At 47.4% G+C, this 17,972-nt stretch overlaps 1 protein-coding gene across 1 annotated transcript in view; it reads left to right on the top strand.

The window, feature by feature from the left end:
- The first annotated feature begins 249 nt into the window (after positions 1-249).
- The window catches only part of nav3 (neuron navigator 3), a 292,679-nt gene continuing 274,956 nt past the window's right edge, over positions 250-17,972 (top strand). Inside the window, 1 exon segment of the mRNA XM_065021393.1 lies at positions 250-772. Within this exon segment, the coding sequence (XP_064877465.1) occupies positions 512-772 (261 nt within the window). The 5' untranslated portion in view covers positions 250-511.

Genomic DNA, 17,972 nt, shown 5'->3' with positions numbered 1-17,972 from the left:
AGAGAGAGAGAGGGGGAGAGAGAGAGAGGGAGAGAGAGAGAGAGAGAGAGAGAGAGAGACATACACTTAACCAGGTCTATAATCACTGGTGGAGTGGCGGTTACCTTCCAGAGGAGTTTACGCCCCCGAGGACTGTTTGGTTTTGTAGTTCTGACAGAAATGGAGAGGGAGGAGTGGTTGAGCTCTGACAGAGAGGAGGAGGGGGAGCAAGAGAAAGGGGGAGTGAACCGGTGGCGGAGAAACCTTCTCAGTTTCTGTAAATCCCACATGCTGTAGGCTACAGAATGACTGCGGCTGCTCTCCCACTCCAGACTTCTCTCTGAGAGGCAGCCCTCTCTTTATTTTGTCTTCTCCTTCCCCTCTTTTTCTCTGCCAGACGTCAGCAGGAGACACAGGGCTCTTATTTGGCCTCTCTTGTGTGGGAAACTGAGGGAAACGACTCCTCTCGCTGTTTTTTCAACCTCTTCCTCCTGTCTGCTTTTGAACTCTCTCTCTCTGGATGTGACGGACCATGCCGGTGGTAGGAGTAGCCTCCAAGCTCAGACAACCCTCAGTGGGCTCCAAGCCGGTCCACAGCGCTCTCCCGATCCCCAACCCGGGCAGAACCGCTGCCACACGGGGGTACATGGCCAGGACCCCAGAGCTGAGGGGGTCAGAATCCCCCCTGCTCTCCTCCTGTCAGCTGTCACTCAAGTCAGAGTACCAGGAGAGGAGGACACAGCAGAAACAACAGGGACGGAGCAAGGAGACAGAGGAGAGTAAGATCTGCAAGGTCAGTGACAGTGTGTTGTTACTGGGGGACATGCTGTCACTCTGTGGCTCCTTCTCCCTTCAAACTCTACTCTCTAAATGATTTCTGTCTGCATGTCTGTCTGTGCAGGGGGAATTGATTAGCTCTACAGGTGGCTGTGCTGGCTGGCCAAGTCTGAGTGAGCTACCTAACAGAGGCAGGCTTGTTGGATTTTCTTTAGACTGTTCTGTTTCTGTGTGACTAGATGACTCATTTAGAAATCAACGTGGTCTTGGTTCAGCAAGTTATAGCAGGTGCCATGCTCTCTATATACTATTGGGTGGAGGTCTGCTTGCAGCACTTAGCAAACTTCAAAAAGTAGATGTCAAACCTCCTTAACTATACCCAATCCTCCTCCTTAACTATGCCCAATCCTCCTTAACTATACCCAATCCTCCTTAACTATACACAATCCTCCTTAACTATACCCAATCCTCCTTAACTATACCCAATCCTCCTTAACTATACCCCATCAGGAAATAGCTGTTTTTGATGTGGTATTTTCTCATAGACTACATGGAATTGTGACATAAATACTTTAAATGCCTCTAAATAATTTCTGCACCATTTTAGTTCTCTTTTGTCTCCTTCCATTGCTTTGCGCTGTGATGCAGTCTCAAACTCTGTCAGTTGACTCGCAAATCTGTCATTAAGTGGGGCAACGTGTCACAGAACCAGAGTGCCGACATTCATGTGCATGCGCCGCATTGTGGTGTTGCGCTCAGTCTATTAAGATCCCTATCTGTCAAATGAACCGTGCTGGCTGTTTTATAGGAGGAAAAAGCTATGCATAGTAATCACTGCTACCTGAGAAGCCCCTCTGAATCTGACATGCCCTGAATACAAACACCCCCTCTCCTCTCAGCGTTCCCCTCGTGTGGAGTAGCGTTTCAGATGGCTAGCTGGCGTTTCCCCCCTCTGAGCGCTACTAAAGCCCATTCTCAGGCCCAGACGTATTAAAAAGGCGTGGTAAGAATGGCTAGCGAATGATAGACATGAACGGATCGCCTTAAGTGCTTTCCCATACTAAAGTCAGCCGGTGCCAAGTTCTTTGGGAGTGTATTAGAATGTTGGAAATTGGACTCATGACAAGTGGAGAAGGCGGGGTCCGTCTCGGAAAGGAAGCGAAAGGATTTCAAATATCCCCGCCAAATAGTTTTGGTAGTGCATCGCCCTGCATCTTCCACCTGTCAAAATACCGACACACTTTCCTGTTTTCCTGCTCGCTCTGGCCAAGTCTCCTTGTTTACTGCTGGGGCTTCTGGGAACACTCTGGGAGCCTTTTCTTTTTCTTTTTTGTCTTCAAGTTCTTGACTGACTCAGGGGCCGCTTTTCTCCTGGAAATATGTGCTGACATCAAAGAGCTGAGCAGCTGAGCGCTGCCTCCTGGATCCTTGTAGCGTGTCCGTGACTGAGTGGAAAGCGCATGCAGGGCCAGGCAAGGGGAAGTGTGTTTTATCATTAACCCGGTGCTGAACCGGTAACTCTGTTACATGCACTCCATAAACCATCGGTTTCTATGCACACTGTTGAAAGGGTTCTGCGTCCTCCCTTTTGGTGTCACAACCCCTGAGTGAACAACCCCTGAGTGAACAACAACACACTTGACTTATTTCACTTTTCTCTAGTGGGAGGAGCTGGGCAAAGCTGGATGGTGCTGGGATGAGCTGGGAGGTGCTTGAGGGTGCTGGGAGGAGCTGGGAGGAGCTGGGAGGAGCTGGGAGGTGCTGGGAGGAGCTGGGAGGTGCTTGGGGTGCTGGGAGGTGCTGGGAGGAGCTGGGAGGTGCTGGGAGGAGCTGGGAGGTGCTGGGAGGAGCTGGGAGGAGCTGGGATGTGACGTAGTGTAGTGCAATTTGTTTTGGAGCAGAGGGTCGGGGGCTAAAACATAATTCTACTCAGTGTGACAGTAGTAGAGGTACATGTTGTCATTACTCCTCCAGTGTGACAGAGAAAGGGGTACATGTTGTCATTATTGTAAACTGCTCATTGACCAGAACTAAGCCCCAAAAGAGATTTGATTTGAAAAAAACAATATGTTCATAGCTTGACAACATTGAGACACGTTCACGTCTCTTTTTATTCCTGGGAATACTTGGTGAACACATTTCCTAAATTAAACACATTTTTCCTGGTTCTAATTGTTTGACTATCAGCATAAACAATGGGGGGGGGGGTAATCCTCCCCTATCGGAGAAGTAGAGATAGGGTACATGCTGTCATTACTCCTCAGTGTGACAGTAGTAGAGATAGGGTACATGTTGTCATTACTCCTCAGTGTGACAGTAGTAGAGATAGGGTACATGTTGTCATTACTCCTCAGTGTGACAGTAGTAGAGATAGGGTACATGTTTTCATTACTCCTCAGTGTGACAGTAGTAGAGATAGGGTACATGTTGTCATTACTCCTCAGTGTGACAGTAGTAGAGATAGGGTACATGTTTTCATTACTCCTCAGTGTGACAGTAGTAGAGATAGGGTACATGTTGTCATTACTCCTCACAGTGACTGACAGTAGTAGAGATAGGGTACATGTTGTCATTACTCCTCAGTGTGACAGTAGTAGAGATAGGGTACATGTTGTCATTACTCCTCAGTGTGACAGTAGTAGAGATAGGGTACATGTTGTCATTACTCCTCAGTGTGACAGTAGTAGAGATAGGGTACATGTTTTCATTACTCCTCAGTGTGACAGTAGTAGAGATAGGGTACATGTTGTCATTACTCCTCACAGTGACTGACAGTAGTAGAGATAGGGTACATGTTGTCATTACTCCTCAGTGTGACAGTAGTAGAGATAGGGTACATGTTGTCATTACTCCTCAGTGTGACAGTAGTAGAGATAGGGTACATGATGTCATTACTCCTCACAGTGACTGACAGTAGTAGAGATAGGGTACATGTTGTCATTAATCCTCACAGTGACTGACAGTAGTAGAGATAGGGTACATGTTGTCATTACTCCTCAGTGTGACAGTAGTAGAGATAGGGTACATGTTTTCATTACTCCTCACAGTGACTGACAGTAGTAGAGATAGGGTACATGTTGTCATTACTCCTCAGTGTGACAGTAGTAGAGATAGGGTATATGATGTCATTACTCCTCACAGTGACTGACAGTAGTAGAGATAGGGTACATGATGTCATTACTCCTCAGTGTGACAGTAGTAGAGATAGGGTACATGTTGTCATTACTCCTCCGTGTGACAGTAGTAGAGATAGGGTATATGATGTCATTACTCCTCACAGTGACTGACAGTAGTAGAGATAGGGTACATGATGTCATTACTCCTCAGTGTGACAGTAGTAGAGATAGGGTACATGTTGTCATTACTCCTCAGTGTGACAGTAGTAGAGATAGGGTACATGTTGTCATTACTCCTCCGTGTGACAGTAGTAGAGATAGGGTACATGTTGTCATTACTCCTCACAGTGACTGACAGTAGTAGAGATAGGGTACATGTTGTCATTACTCCTCACAGTGACTGACAGTAGTAGAGATAGGGTACATGTTGTCATTACTCCTCACAGTGACTGACAGTAGTAGAGATAGGGTACATGTTGTCATTACTCCTCAGTGTGACAGTAGTAGAGATAGGGTACATGTTGTCATTACTCCTCAGTGTGACAGTAGTAGAGATAGGGTACATGTTGTCATTACTCCTCACAGTGACTGACAGTAGTAGAGATAGGGTACATGTTGTCATTACTCCTCACAGTGACTGACAGTAGTAGAGATAGGGTACATGATGTCATTACTCCTCAGGGTGACAGTAGTAGAGATAGGGTACATGTTGTCATTACTCCTCAGTGTGACAGTAGTAGAGATAGGGTACATGTTGTCATTACTCCTCCACAGTGACTGATACAGCTTGTTCTGTGTGGAGTGGCTGAAAGGAAGGATTCAGGGTGATCAAACAGAAGTGTGTGTGTGTGTATACCCTCGCTGCATAATGCATGCTTGTGTGGACTTGTTTGTCCTTGGTTAAGCACTGGGCTGGCCGCTCTCCTTGTTTAGTGTTTACCAGACTGTGTTGTTATTCCTAACTGAGAGAAAGTTTGAAGGGAAACTCATGACACAAACACACACTGCTTCAGAGCCTGTAATGTGTTGGAGACCATTAATCATGATTGGGAATAAAAGGAGGGATTCCACATGACAAGTGGTTAATGTTAACCGGTTTCAAACTAATTATGAGCTAAACATATCCAATGCTTCTGTTTGAAAATGACAAATAACTGTGGTTTGTAGGGTGTGTTTAGAATATCAATGCTTTAGGGCATCAATAATATTGAGGGCTGAATGGTGTGTGTGTGTGTGTGTGTGTGTGTGTGTGTGTGTGTGTATGTGTGTGTGCATTTGTACATTTGTGTGTGCCTGCTTTTGCTCATGTCTGCGTTCAATCTATACGATTGTACGTGTTGGCATTCTTAGGAGGCCTCCTTCCTTCGGTGGTCTTGCATAACACCTGCATTCTTCCCCGGGATCTCAGTTAATCCATCCAAGGCTGACCTGTCAAGAGATTCTCCTCCCTGTGATTGAGATGAGATCCAGGACACACACACACAGTCACACACACATACACACTGTAGTACTCACTGACATACCTTGTCAGTCACTGTAGAATGAAGAGGTACTGGAGGTGAATGGGGTTGTAATGAAGTGCCACGGCTCTGCTGATGGGATCTGTGGCTCGGAGCCTTGGCAGATACCCAGCTACAGTGGTGAGGGAGGCGTTGTCCTAAATGGAACCCTATTTCTTACATAGTGCCCTACTTTTGATTAGGGCCAATAGAGTTCTGGTTAAAAGTAGTGCACTATATAGGGAAAAGGGGGCAATTTGGAACGCAGGCAGAGTGTGAGCAGCCCTTGAGCGTGAGCAGTGTTATTCATTTTTCGCACCTTTTACAATCATCGATTTCTCAACGTCCCACTAAGAGTTTGTTGTTGTTGTTGTCATTTTATTCAATCCGATGCCATAACGTCAAACAAATAAACCCTCTTTGGGTTACAGCATATGAAGAATGATTGACAGGTTAGACGTAGATCCCAGTTTGTCCTGCTAGTATGAATAACAGCAACATCTGCTCATTTCACACCTTTCCTGTGTCACTGCATCTGATTCCGTGATACCGCGGATGTCACATCCTCCCTAGGTCATCCCAGTTACAAGCAGGAAAGAGCAATGGGAAATTGACATACATATTCTCCTGAAGGGAATCAATAGAATCGTGGGGTGCTGATGTGTTAGACTTTCCAGCTGAGACTCAAAATGGACGCCCTGCTGCTGATGTCTGAGCCGAGATTTATCATGGTTCTTTTTTTGGTTGGCCACCATGTTATGGTTTCTATCCCTGTCTCCGTTTGAAGTGCATCCCTGATTAGAAATGACTGGCAGGTTTAATCCATGTGGTGTTAGCCTGCCTACGCATGTCTAATCAGTTATTACATCAAGGAAGGGAGAAAGGAAAGATGCAGTCATAAGGAATTCAAAAATGGGCCCTTTCATGCTTCAAGGTACCAAGGTAAAGTTTTTGCCAGGGTGCAATCAGAGATTAGATGGGACACAGGCCAACTGTCTCTACTCTCACTCCTTCCCAATGGAAACACTGCACATGCACAACCATTATAATAGATTTACTGTAGAACAATTCTCCTCATGACCACTGCACCCAGTTTGTGTCTTAGAAACACAGACGCCTCATGAAACACAGGCTCTGTTGCCATGCTCTGTTCCCTTAGCTGCTATGGCAACCATACTTAACCGTGTAACCTTAGCGAGGGGATGTTGCCACTTCTGAATATGTGTATCAGTTTTTGTTTGCTGGAAGCGCAGACAACTGGCAAGATACACCCTGCCTGGCGCAAACGTCCTGTGGATCTTCTTCCACACATCCTGTTGTTTGTCTCTGATCTGACCTGCCAAAATGTCAGCAAGAAGAGATGAACCAGAGAGTGTGATTGCACATGGCCTTGTTTGCTGCAACGGCGCATCTCCTCCACCTCTCACTACGCCCAGGTGCTGATAAACCCCTGCAGGGGGGGCCAGCAGGGAGAGGAGGAATGTGGTGAGCTCAGGGATCCGTGTTAGGTCTCACTGGCTCTGGAGTTAGTGTGGGGAATGTAAACACAGCTCCTCTCCCCACTGGCTCAGATGCTGCCGAGGCAGCCGCCCTAGTCTGGTCTGCAGAGCTTGGGGTCCCTGCCAGCTCTTCCCGTCAGAGACAGAGGGAGGTGGGGAGGGAGGCCGAGCCGGGGGTTGTGTCCTAGCCATGGGTGGTCTGATCTGGCTGCCTGGGCTCCTTATCTGGAAGAGAGGGAGAAGCCCCGGGGAAGTGGCGGTGTGTTGACCCCAGGCATGCAGCACAGGGCCCTGCTTCCCTTTTTACCACATATCCCCTGGGATAACAGGGATAGTTACACAGGACCTCTGGGATAACAGGGATAGTTACACAGGACCTCTGGGATAACAGGGATAGCTACACAGGACCTCTGGGATAACAGGGATAGTTACACAGGACCTCTGGGATAACAGGGATAGCTACACAGGACCTCTGGGATAACAGGGATACAGGACCTCTGGGCAGGGATAGCTACACAGGACCTCTGGGGGATAACAGGACCTCTGGGATAACAGGGATTACACAGGACCTCTGGGATAACAGGGATAGCTACACAGGACCTCTGGGATAACAGGGATAACAGGGATACACAGGACCTCTGGGATAACAGGGATAGCTACACAGGACCTCTGGGATAACAGGGATAGCTACACAGGACCTCTGGGATAACAGGGATAGCTACACAGGACCTCTGGGATAACAGGGATAGTTACACAGGACCTCTGGGATAACAGGGATAGCTACACAGGACCTCTGGGATAACAGGGATAGCTACACAGGACCTCTGGGATAACACCTCTGGGATATACACAGGACCTCTGGGATAACAGGGATAGCTACACAGGACCTCTGGGATAACAGGGATAGATACACAGGACCTCTGGGATAACAGGACCTCTGGGATAGTTACACAGGACCTCTGGGATAACACCTCTGGGATAGGGTTACACAGGACCTCTGGGATAACAGGGATAGACCTCTACACAGGACCTCTGGGATAACAGGGATAGCTACACAGGACCTCTGGGATAACAGGGATAGCTACACAGGACCTCTGGGATAACAGGGATAGCTACACAGGACCTCTGGGATAACAGGGATAGCTACACAGGACCTCTGGGATAACAGGGATAGTTACACAGGACCTCTGGGATAACAGGGATAGTTACACAGGACCTCTGGGATAACAGGGATAGATACACAGGACCTCTGGGATAACAGGGATAGTTACACAGGACCTCTGGGATAACAGGGATAGTTACACAGGACCTCTGGGATAACAGGGATAGTTACACAGGACCTCTGGGATAACAGGGATAGCTACACAGGACCTCTGGGATAACAGGGATAGCTACACAGGACCTCTGGGATAACAGGGATAGCTATACAGGACCTCTGGGGGATAACAGGACCTCTGGGATAGCTACACAGGACCTCTGGGATAACAGGGATAGACCTCTGGGATAACAGGACCTCTGGGATAACAGGGATAGTTACACAGGACCTCTGGGATAACAGGGATAGTTACACAGGACCTCTGGGATAACAGGGATAGTTACACAGGACCTCTGGGATAACAGGGATAGTTACACAGGACCTCTGGGATAACAGGGATAGCTACACAGGACCTCTGGGATAACAGGGATAGCTACACAGGACCTCTGGGATAACAGGGATAGCTACACAGGACCTCTGGGATAACAGGGATAGCTACACAGGACCTCTGGGATAACAGGAGGGATAGTTACACAGGACCTCTGGGATAACAGGGATAGACCTCTGGGATAACAGGGATACACAGGACCTCTGGGATAACAGGGATAGCTACACAGGACCTCTGGGATAACAGGGATACACAGGACCTCTGGGATAACAGGGATAGCTACACAGGACCTCTGGGATAACAGGGATAGCTACACAGGACCTCTGGGATAACAGGGATAGCTACACAGGACCTCTGGGATAACAGGGATAGCTACACAGGACCTCTGGGATAACAGGGATAGTTACACAGGACCTCTGGGATAACAGGGATAGTTACACAGGACCTCTGGGATAACAGGGATAGTTACACAGGACCTCTGGGATAACAGGGATAGATACACAGGACCTCTGGGATAACAGGGATAGTTACACAGGACCTCTGGGATAACAGGGATAGCTACACAGGACCTCTGGGATAACAGGGATAGCTACACAGGACCTCTGGGATAACAGGGATAGCTACACAGGACCTCTGGGATAACAGGGATAGCTACAGGACAGGACCTCTGGGATAACAGGGATAGCTACACAGGACCTCTGGGATAACAGGGATAGCTACACAGGACCTCTGGGATAACAGGACCTCTGGGATAACAGGGATAGTTACACAGGACCTCTGGGATAACAGGACCTCTGGGATAGTTACACAGGACCTCTGGGATAACAGGGATAGTTACACAGGACCTCTGGGATAACAGGGATAGTTACACAGGACCTCTGGGATAACAGGGATAGTTACACAGGACCTCTGGGATAACAGGGATAGTTACACAGGACCTCTGGGATAACAGGGATAGTTACACAGGACCTCTGGGATAGTTACACAGGACCTCTGGGATAACAGGGATAGACACAGGACCTCTGGGATAACAGGGATAGTTACACAGGACCTCTGGGATAACAGGGATAGTTACACAGGACCTCTGGGATAACAGGGATAGTTACACAGGACCTCTGGGATAACAGGGATAGTTACACAGGACCTCTGTGGACATTTCTCTGTATTCAAACACCAACGTTCCCACCCAGGCAAGAGACCCACCACAACCTGTTTCTCAACATGTTGACAAATGGAGAGATATGGTGATGGACATACTAACCCCGGGGCATGGATCTCAACATGTTGACAAATGGAGAGATATAACCCCTGTTGACATACTAACCCCTGTTGATAAAGGGGTAACTATCTCAACATGTTGACAAATGGAGAGATATGGTGATGGGCGGGGCATGGACATACTAACCCCTGTTGATAAAGGGGTAACTACTACATGTTGACAAATGGAGAGATATGGTGATGGGCGGGGCATGGACATACTAACCCCTGTTGATAAAGGGGTAACTATCTCAACATGTTGACAAATGGAGAGATATGGTGATGGGCGGGGCATGGACATACTAACCCCTGTTGATAAAGGGGTAACTATCTCAACATGTTGACAAATGGAGAGATATGGTGATGGGAGGGCATGGACATACTAACCCCTGTTGATAAAGGGGTAACTACTACATTCCTGCCTCTTATTCCTCTGGTCTCTCTCTCTCTGTCTGTCTTTCTCTCTCTCTGTCTCTCTCTGTCCCTCTCCCCTTCTCTCTGCCTGCCTGCCTGCCTGCCTGCCTGTCTGCCTGCCTGCCTGTCTGTCTCTCTCTTTCTCTTTCTCTTTCTCTGTCTATCTGTCTCTCTCTGTGTCTGTCTCTCCCTCTGTCTCTCTCTGTGTCTGTCTCTCTCTCTCTCTGTCTGTCTGTCTGTCTGTCTCTCTCTCTCTCTCTCTCTCTCTCTCTCTCTCTCTCTCTCTCTCTCTCTCGCTCTCTCTCTCTGTCTCTCTCTTTGTCTGTCTCTCTACCTTTATGTCTATGTCTCTCTCCCTCTCTCTCTCTCTCTCTCTCACTCTCACTCTCCGTCAGTTTTTATTGGTATTCGTGCCGTGGGGAGTCAACTGCCGGCTCCTTGTGTAAAGCTTGGAGGGAGAACACACAGAGGGGTTGGTGTTTACAGTACGGCGCACCAGTTATAAATAACTTCTGTGGATCTCGAGTCAGTCTTTGTGTGAAACAGGAAGAATAATAGGTCTTTAAAAAAGGCCCGCCGGGTTAACGGTGAAGGATTTCAGACGCATCCTGTTTTTCCAGGGACGAGCTTTTGAGACAAGGCTTGAGGTATATCGGGCTCTGTCGTACATTTTGGAGAGTAAATTGAAAAACAACATACTTAATGGATGCAGCATGCTCTCCATTGAAAAAGTATTGGCCTCACATTGGGCTGCATTTGACCCCGAACCTCGAGGCTACAGTAGTGACAAACAACATAATGGGCACAAGTGGTCCTGTTACCTCTTATAGTGGTCCTGTTACCTCTTATAGTGGTCCTGTTACCTCTTATAGTGGTCCTGTTACCTCTTATAGTGGTCCTGTTACCTCTTATAGTGGTCCTGTTACCTCTTAAAATGGTCCTACTACCTCTTATAGGGGTCCTACTACCTCTTATAGTGGTCCTGCTACCTCTTATAGTGGTCCTACTACCTCTTATAGTGGTCCTGTTACCTCTTATAGTGGTCCTACTACCTCTTATAGTGGTCCTGTTACCTCTTATAGGGGTCCTACTACCTCTTATAGTGGTCCTGTTACCTCTTATAGTGATCCTGTTACCTTTTATAATGGTCCTGTTACCTATTATGGTGGTCCTGTTACCTCTTATAGGGGTCCTACTACCTCTTATAGTGATCCTGTTACCTATTATAGTGATCCTGTTACCTCGTATAGTAGTCCTACTACCTATTATAATGGTCGTGTTACCTCTTATAAGTATCCTGTTATCTCTTATTGTGGGTATGTCACCTCTTATAATGGTCCTGGTACCTCTTATAGTGGGTATGTTACCTCATATAGTGATCCTGTTACCTCTTATAGGGATCCTGTTACCTCTTATAGGGATCCTGTTACCTCTTATAGGGATCCTGTTATCTCTTATAGTGGCCCTGTTAGCTCTTATAGTGGGTATGTTACCTCTTATAGTGGTCCTGTTACCTCTTATAGTGGTCCTGTTACCTCTTATAATGATCCTGTTACCTCTTATAGTGATCCTGTTACCTCTTATAATGATCCTGTTACCTCTTATAATGATCCTGGTACCTCTTATAGTGATCCTGTTATCTCTTATGGTGGTCCTGTTATCTCTTATGGTGGTCTTGCTACCTCTTATAGGGATCTTGTTACCTGATATAGGGATCCTGTTATCTCTTATAGTGGTCCTGTTACCTCTTATAGGGATCCTGTTACCTCTTATAGGGATCCTGTTATCTCTTATAGTGGTCCTGTTACCTCTTATAGGGGTCCTACTACCTCTTATAGGGGTCCTACTACCTCTTATAGTGGTCCGACTACCTCTTATAGTGGTCCTGTTCCCTATTATAGTGGTCCTACTACCTCTTATAGTGGTCCTGCTACCTCTTATAATGGTCCTGCTACCTCTTATAGGGGTCCTACTACCTCGTATAGTGGTCCTACTACCTCTTATAGTGGTCCTACTACCTCTTATAGTGGTCCTGTTATCTCTTATAGTGGGTATGTCACCTCTTATAGTGGTCCTGTTACCTCTTATAGTGGTCCTACTACCCCTTATTGTGGTCCTGCTACCTCTTATATGGGTCCTACTACCTCTTATAATGGTCCTGTTACCTCTTATAGTGATCCTGTTACCTTTTTTAATGGTCCTGTTACCTTTTATAATGGTCCTGTTACCTCTTATGGTGGTCCTGTTACCTATTATAGTGATCATGTTACCTCTTATAGTGGTCCTACTACCTATTATAATGGTCCTACTACCTATTATAATGGTCATATTACCTCTTATAGGGATCCTGTTATCTCTTATTGTGGGTATGTCACCTCTTATAATGGTCCTGGTACCTCTTATAGTGGGTATGTTACCTCATATAGTGATACTGTTACCTCTTATAGGGATCCTGTTATCTCTTATGGTGGTCTTGTTATCTCTTATGGTGGTCCTGCTACCTCTTATAGGGATCCTGTTATCTCTTATAGTGGCCCTGTTATCTCTTATGGTGGTCCTGTTACCTCTTAAAATGGTCCTACTACCTCTTATAGGGGTCCTACTACCTCTTATAGTGGTCCTGTTACCTATTATGGTGGTCCTGTTACCTCTTATAGGGGTCCTACTACCTCTTATAGTGATCCTGTTACCTATTATAGTGATCCTGTTACCTCGTATAGTAGTCCTACTACCTATTATAATGGTCGTGTTACCTCTTATAAGTATCCTGTTATCTCTTATTGTGGGTATGTCACCTCTTATAATGGTCCTGGTACCTCTTATAGTGGGTATGTTACCTCATATAGTGATCCTGTTACCTCTTATAGGGATCCTGTTACCTCTTATAGGGATCCTGTTACCTCTTATAGGGATCCTGTTATCTCTTATAGTGGCCCTGTTAGCTCTTATAGTGGGTATGTTACCTCTTATAGTGGTCCTGTTACCTCTTATAGTGGTCCTGTTACCTCTTATAATGATCCTGTTACCTCTTATAGTGATCCTGTTACCTCTTATAATGATCCTGTTACCTCTTATAATGATCCTGGTACCTCTTATAGTGATCCTGTTATCTCTTATGGTGGTCCTGTTATCTCTTATGGTGGTCTTGCTACCTCTTATAGGGATCTTGTTACCTGATATAGGGATCATGTTATCTCTTATAGTGGTCCTGTTACCTCTTATAGGGATCCTGTTACCTCTTATAGGGATCCTGTTATCTCTTATAGTGGTCCTGTTACCTCTTATAGGGGTCCTACTACCTCTTATAGGGGTCCTACTACCTCTTATAGTGGTCCGACTACCTCTTACAGTGGTCCTGTTACCTCTTATAGTGGTCCTACTACCTCTTATAGTGGTCCTGTTCCCTCTTATAGTGGTCCTACTACCTCTTATAGTGGTCCTGCTACCTCTTATAATGGTCCTGCTACCTCTTATAGGGGTCCTACTACCTCGTATAGTGGTCCTACTACCTCTTATAGTGGTCCTACTACCTCTTATAGTGGTCCTGTTACCTCTTATAGTGGTCCTACTACCTCTTATTGTGGTCCTGCTACCTCTTATAGGGGTCCTACTACCTCTTATAATGGTCCTGTTTCCTCTTATAGGGATCCTGTTATCTCTTATAGTGGGTATGTCACCTCTTATAGTGGTCCTGTTACCTCTTATAGTGGTCCTACTACCCCTTATTGTGGTCCTGCTACCTCTTATATGGGTCCTACTACCTCTTATAATGGTCCTGTTTCCTCTTATAGGGGTCCTACTACCTCTTATAATGGTCCTGTTACCTCTTATAGTGATCCTGTTACCTTTTTTAATGGTCCTGTTACCTTTTATAATGGTCCTGTTACCTCTTATGGTGGTCCTGTTACCTATTATAGTGATCATGTTACCTCTTATAGTGGTCCTACTACCTATTATAATGGTCCTACTACCTATTATAATGGTCATATTACCTCTTATAGGGATCCTGTTATCTCTTATTGTGGGTATGTCACCTCTTATAATGGTCCTGGTACCTCTTATAGTGGGTATGTTACCTCATATAGTGATACTGTTACCTCTTATAGGGATCCTGTTATCTCTTATGGTGGTCTTGTTATCTCTTATGGTGGTCCTGCTACCTCTTATAGGGATCCTGTTATCTCTTATAGTGGCCCTGTTATCTCTTATGGTGGTCCTGCTACCTCTTATAGGGATCTTGTTACCTGTTATAGTGGTCCTGTTACCTCTTATAGTGGTCCTGTATAGTGGTCCTGTTACCTCTTATAGTGGTCCTGTTACCTCTTATAGTGGTCCTGTTACCTCTTATATTGGTCCTGTTCCCTCTTATGGTGGTCCTGCTAGGTCTTATAGCCCTTTTCCTTGAATGTTTTTTCTGGGATCTCTTCATCCCTCTGTTATGTTCATGGCGTACTCGCAGGGTACTAGAGATGATTGGATGCAGGACTGTCACCCATGCTGTAGCAGTACAGCCTCACAATCCCCTGCGTGAGAGGCCTCACAACCACACACACACACAGACATCAGGCAGCAGGTCCACACAACAGATCCACACAGTCCCTCTGGGCCTTCTGCTAGTTCAAAGGTATGGCTGTTAAATGATCTTAGAGAGGCAGGGCTCTCCAATGCCACTGGCTTGTTGTTTCACGCCATAAAAGAACAAAAGAAACAGGGGCCAAAGCCATACTCAGGGTACAACACACACACACACACACACACACACACACACACACACACACACACACACTCTTATGCTTTAACACACACAAGAACAGACACACATACACATTGTTGGTTAAGGGCTTGTAAGTAAGCATTTCACTTTAAGGTATGTGACAAATATAATTAGATTTGACACACGTAGGTCAAGTGCATCTTGTCTTTCACCTTTTCCTCGAACTCTCTCCGTTTGTCTCGTTAGCTGTTTTCCGTTCATCACCCTTGCTTCAGGTTCCCTCTTGTGTCCTTTATTATCTCTCTCTCTCAATACCTTCTTTTCAAATCCCCTCCATTTTTTACTCTATCCTCTTGCTCTTTCTGCATCCCAAATGGTATCTCTATTCCATATATAGTGGACTACTTTTACCCAGAGTCCTATGGGCGGCCTATGGTCCCTGGTCAGAAGTAGTCCACTATATAGGGAATAGGCTGGCATTTGAGATAAAGCCTCATTCTGGGTATTCGTCTCATTAGTCACTACCACATTCCTCCCATTTACATTTACATTTAAGTCATTTAGCAGACGCTCTTATCCAGAGCGACTTACAAATTGGTGCGTTCACTTTAAGACATCCAGTGGAACAGCCACTTTACAATAGTGCATCTAAATCTTTTAAGGGGGGGTGAGAAGGATTACTTTATCCTATCCTAGGTATTCCTGAAAGAGGTGGGGTTTCAGGTGTCTCCGGAAGGTGGTGATTGACTCCGCTGTCCTGGCGTCGTGAGGGAGTTTGTTCCACCATTGGGGGGCCAGAGCAGCGAACAGTTTTGACTGGGCTGCGCGGGAACTGTACTTCCTCAGTGGTAGGGAGGCGAGCAGGCCAGAGGTGGATGAACGCAGTGCCCTTGTTTGGGTGTAGGGCCTGATCAGAGCCTGGAGGTACTGAGGTGCCGTTCCCCTCACAGCTCCGTAGGCAAGCACCATGGTCTTGTAGCGGATGCGAGCTTCAACTGGAAGCCAGTGGAGAGAGCGGAGGAGCGGGGTGACGTGAGAGAACTTGGGAAGGTTGAACACCAGACGGGCTGCGGCGTTCTGGATGAGTTGTAGGGGTTTAATGGCACAGGCAGGGAGCCCAGCCAACAGCGAGTTGCAGTAATCCAGACGGGAGATGACAAGTGCCTGGATTAGGACCTGCGCTGCTTCCTGTGTGAGGCAGGGTCGTACTCTGCGGATGTTGTAGAGCATGAACCTACAAGAACGGGCCACCGCCTTGATGTTAGTTGAGAACGACAGGGTGTTGTCCAGGATCACGCCAAGGTTCTTAGCGCTCTGGGAGGAGGACACAATGGAGTTGTCAACCGTGATGGCGAGATCATGGAACGGGCAGTCCTTCCCGGGAGGAAGAGCAGCTCCGTCTTGCCGAGGTTCAGCTTGAGGTGGTGATCCGTCATCCACACTGATATGTCTGCCAGACATGCAGAGATGCGATTCGCCACCTGGTCATCAGAAGGGGGAAAGGAGAAGATTAATTGTGTGTCGTCTGCATAGCAATGATAGGAGAGACCATGTGAGGTTATGACAGAGCCAAGTGACTTGGTGTATAGCGAGAATAGGAGAGGGCCTAGAACAGAGCCCTGGGGACGCCAGTGGTGAGAGCGCGTGGTGAGGAGACAGATTCTCGCCACGCCACCTGGTAGGAGCGACCTGTCAGGTAGGACGCAATCCAAGCGTGGGCCGCGCCGGAGATGCCCAACTCGGAGAGGGTGGAGAGGAGGATCTGATGGTTCACAGTATCGAAGGCAGCCGATAGGTCTAGAAGGATGAGAGCAGAGGAGAGAGAGTTAGCTTTAGCAGTGCGGAGGGCCTCCGTGATACAGAGAAGAGCAGTCTCAGTTGAATGACTAGTCTTGAAACCTGACTGATTTGGATCAAGAAGGTCATTCTGAGAGAGATAGCGGGAGAGCTGGCCAAGGACGGCACGTTCAAGAGTTTTGGAGAGAAAAGAAAGAAGGGATACTGGTCTGTAGTTGTTGACATCGGAGGGATCGAGTGTAGGTTTTTTCAGAAGGGGTGCAACTCTCGCTCTCTTGAAGACAGAAGGGACGTAGCCAGCGGTCAGGGGTGAGTTGATGAGCAAGGTGAGGTAAGGGAGAAGGTCTCCGGAAATGGTCTGGAGAAGAGAGGAGGGAATAGGGTCAAGCGGGCAGGTTGTTGGGCGGCCGGCCGTCACAAGACGCGAGATTTCATCTGGAGAGAGAGGGGAGAAAGAGGTCAGAGCACAGGGTAGGTACTCCCCTTTCCATCCCTCCTGGAATCTCTCTGTACTCCATTCCTTTACGTCTCTTTACCCTGCTCTCTCTCTACCCTCTCAGCCTTCTCCTTTCTCTCTCCCCATATCTCTCGGAAGATGTTTTGATGAGACAGACATGGGGGGGTTCAGTCCACACACCTGGCACTGAGACCACCACTGATTATCTCTACCACACACAGAGGTCACCCCATACCCCCTTCACTCCCCCCTCTCCCCTGTCCCGGCCTCTGTCTGGGCTTTGCACCGGGGAGGAACATCTGTGCAACCACAACACCGGCCTCATTAGCAATCACACTGCTAATGTGAAACAGGGTGAGGGGAGAAGAGGAGAGGGGAGAGGAGGAGAAGGCAGAGGAGGAGGAGAGGAGGGGAGGATAGAGGAGGAGAGGAGAGAATAGAGGAGAAGAGGAGGAGAGCAGAGGGAAGAGGAGGAGAGGGTAGAGGAGGAGAGGGGAGTGTAGAGGAGGAGGGGAGGGTAGAGGAAGAGAGGGGAGGGTAGAGGAAGAGAGGGGAGAGGAAGAGAGGAGAGAGGAGAGGGTAGAGGAGGAGGGGAGAGGGTAGAGGAGTAGAGGGGAGGGTAGAGGAAGAGAGGGGAGAGGGGAGAGGAGAGAGAGGAGAATAGAGGAGAAGAGGAGGAGAGGAGAGGGTAGAGGAGGAGAGGAGAGAGGAGAGGAGAGGGTAGCGGAGAAGAGGAGAGGAGAGAGGAGAATAGAGGAGAAGAGGAAGAGAGGAGAGAGGAGAGGAGAGGGTAGAGGAGGAGAGGGTAGAGGAGGAGAGG

The sequence above is a fragment of the Oncorhynchus nerka genome, linkage group LG8 (genome assembly GCF_034236695.1).
Source record: "Oncorhynchus nerka isolate Pitt River linkage group LG8, Oner_Uvic_2.0, whole genome shotgun sequence".
NCBI lineage: Eukaryota > Metazoa > Chordata > Actinopteri > Salmoniformes > Salmonidae > Oncorhynchus > Oncorhynchus nerka.
The sequence above is the reverse complement of the archived record's forward strand: the minus strand, read 5'-3'. Positions and strand labels throughout refer to the sequence as shown.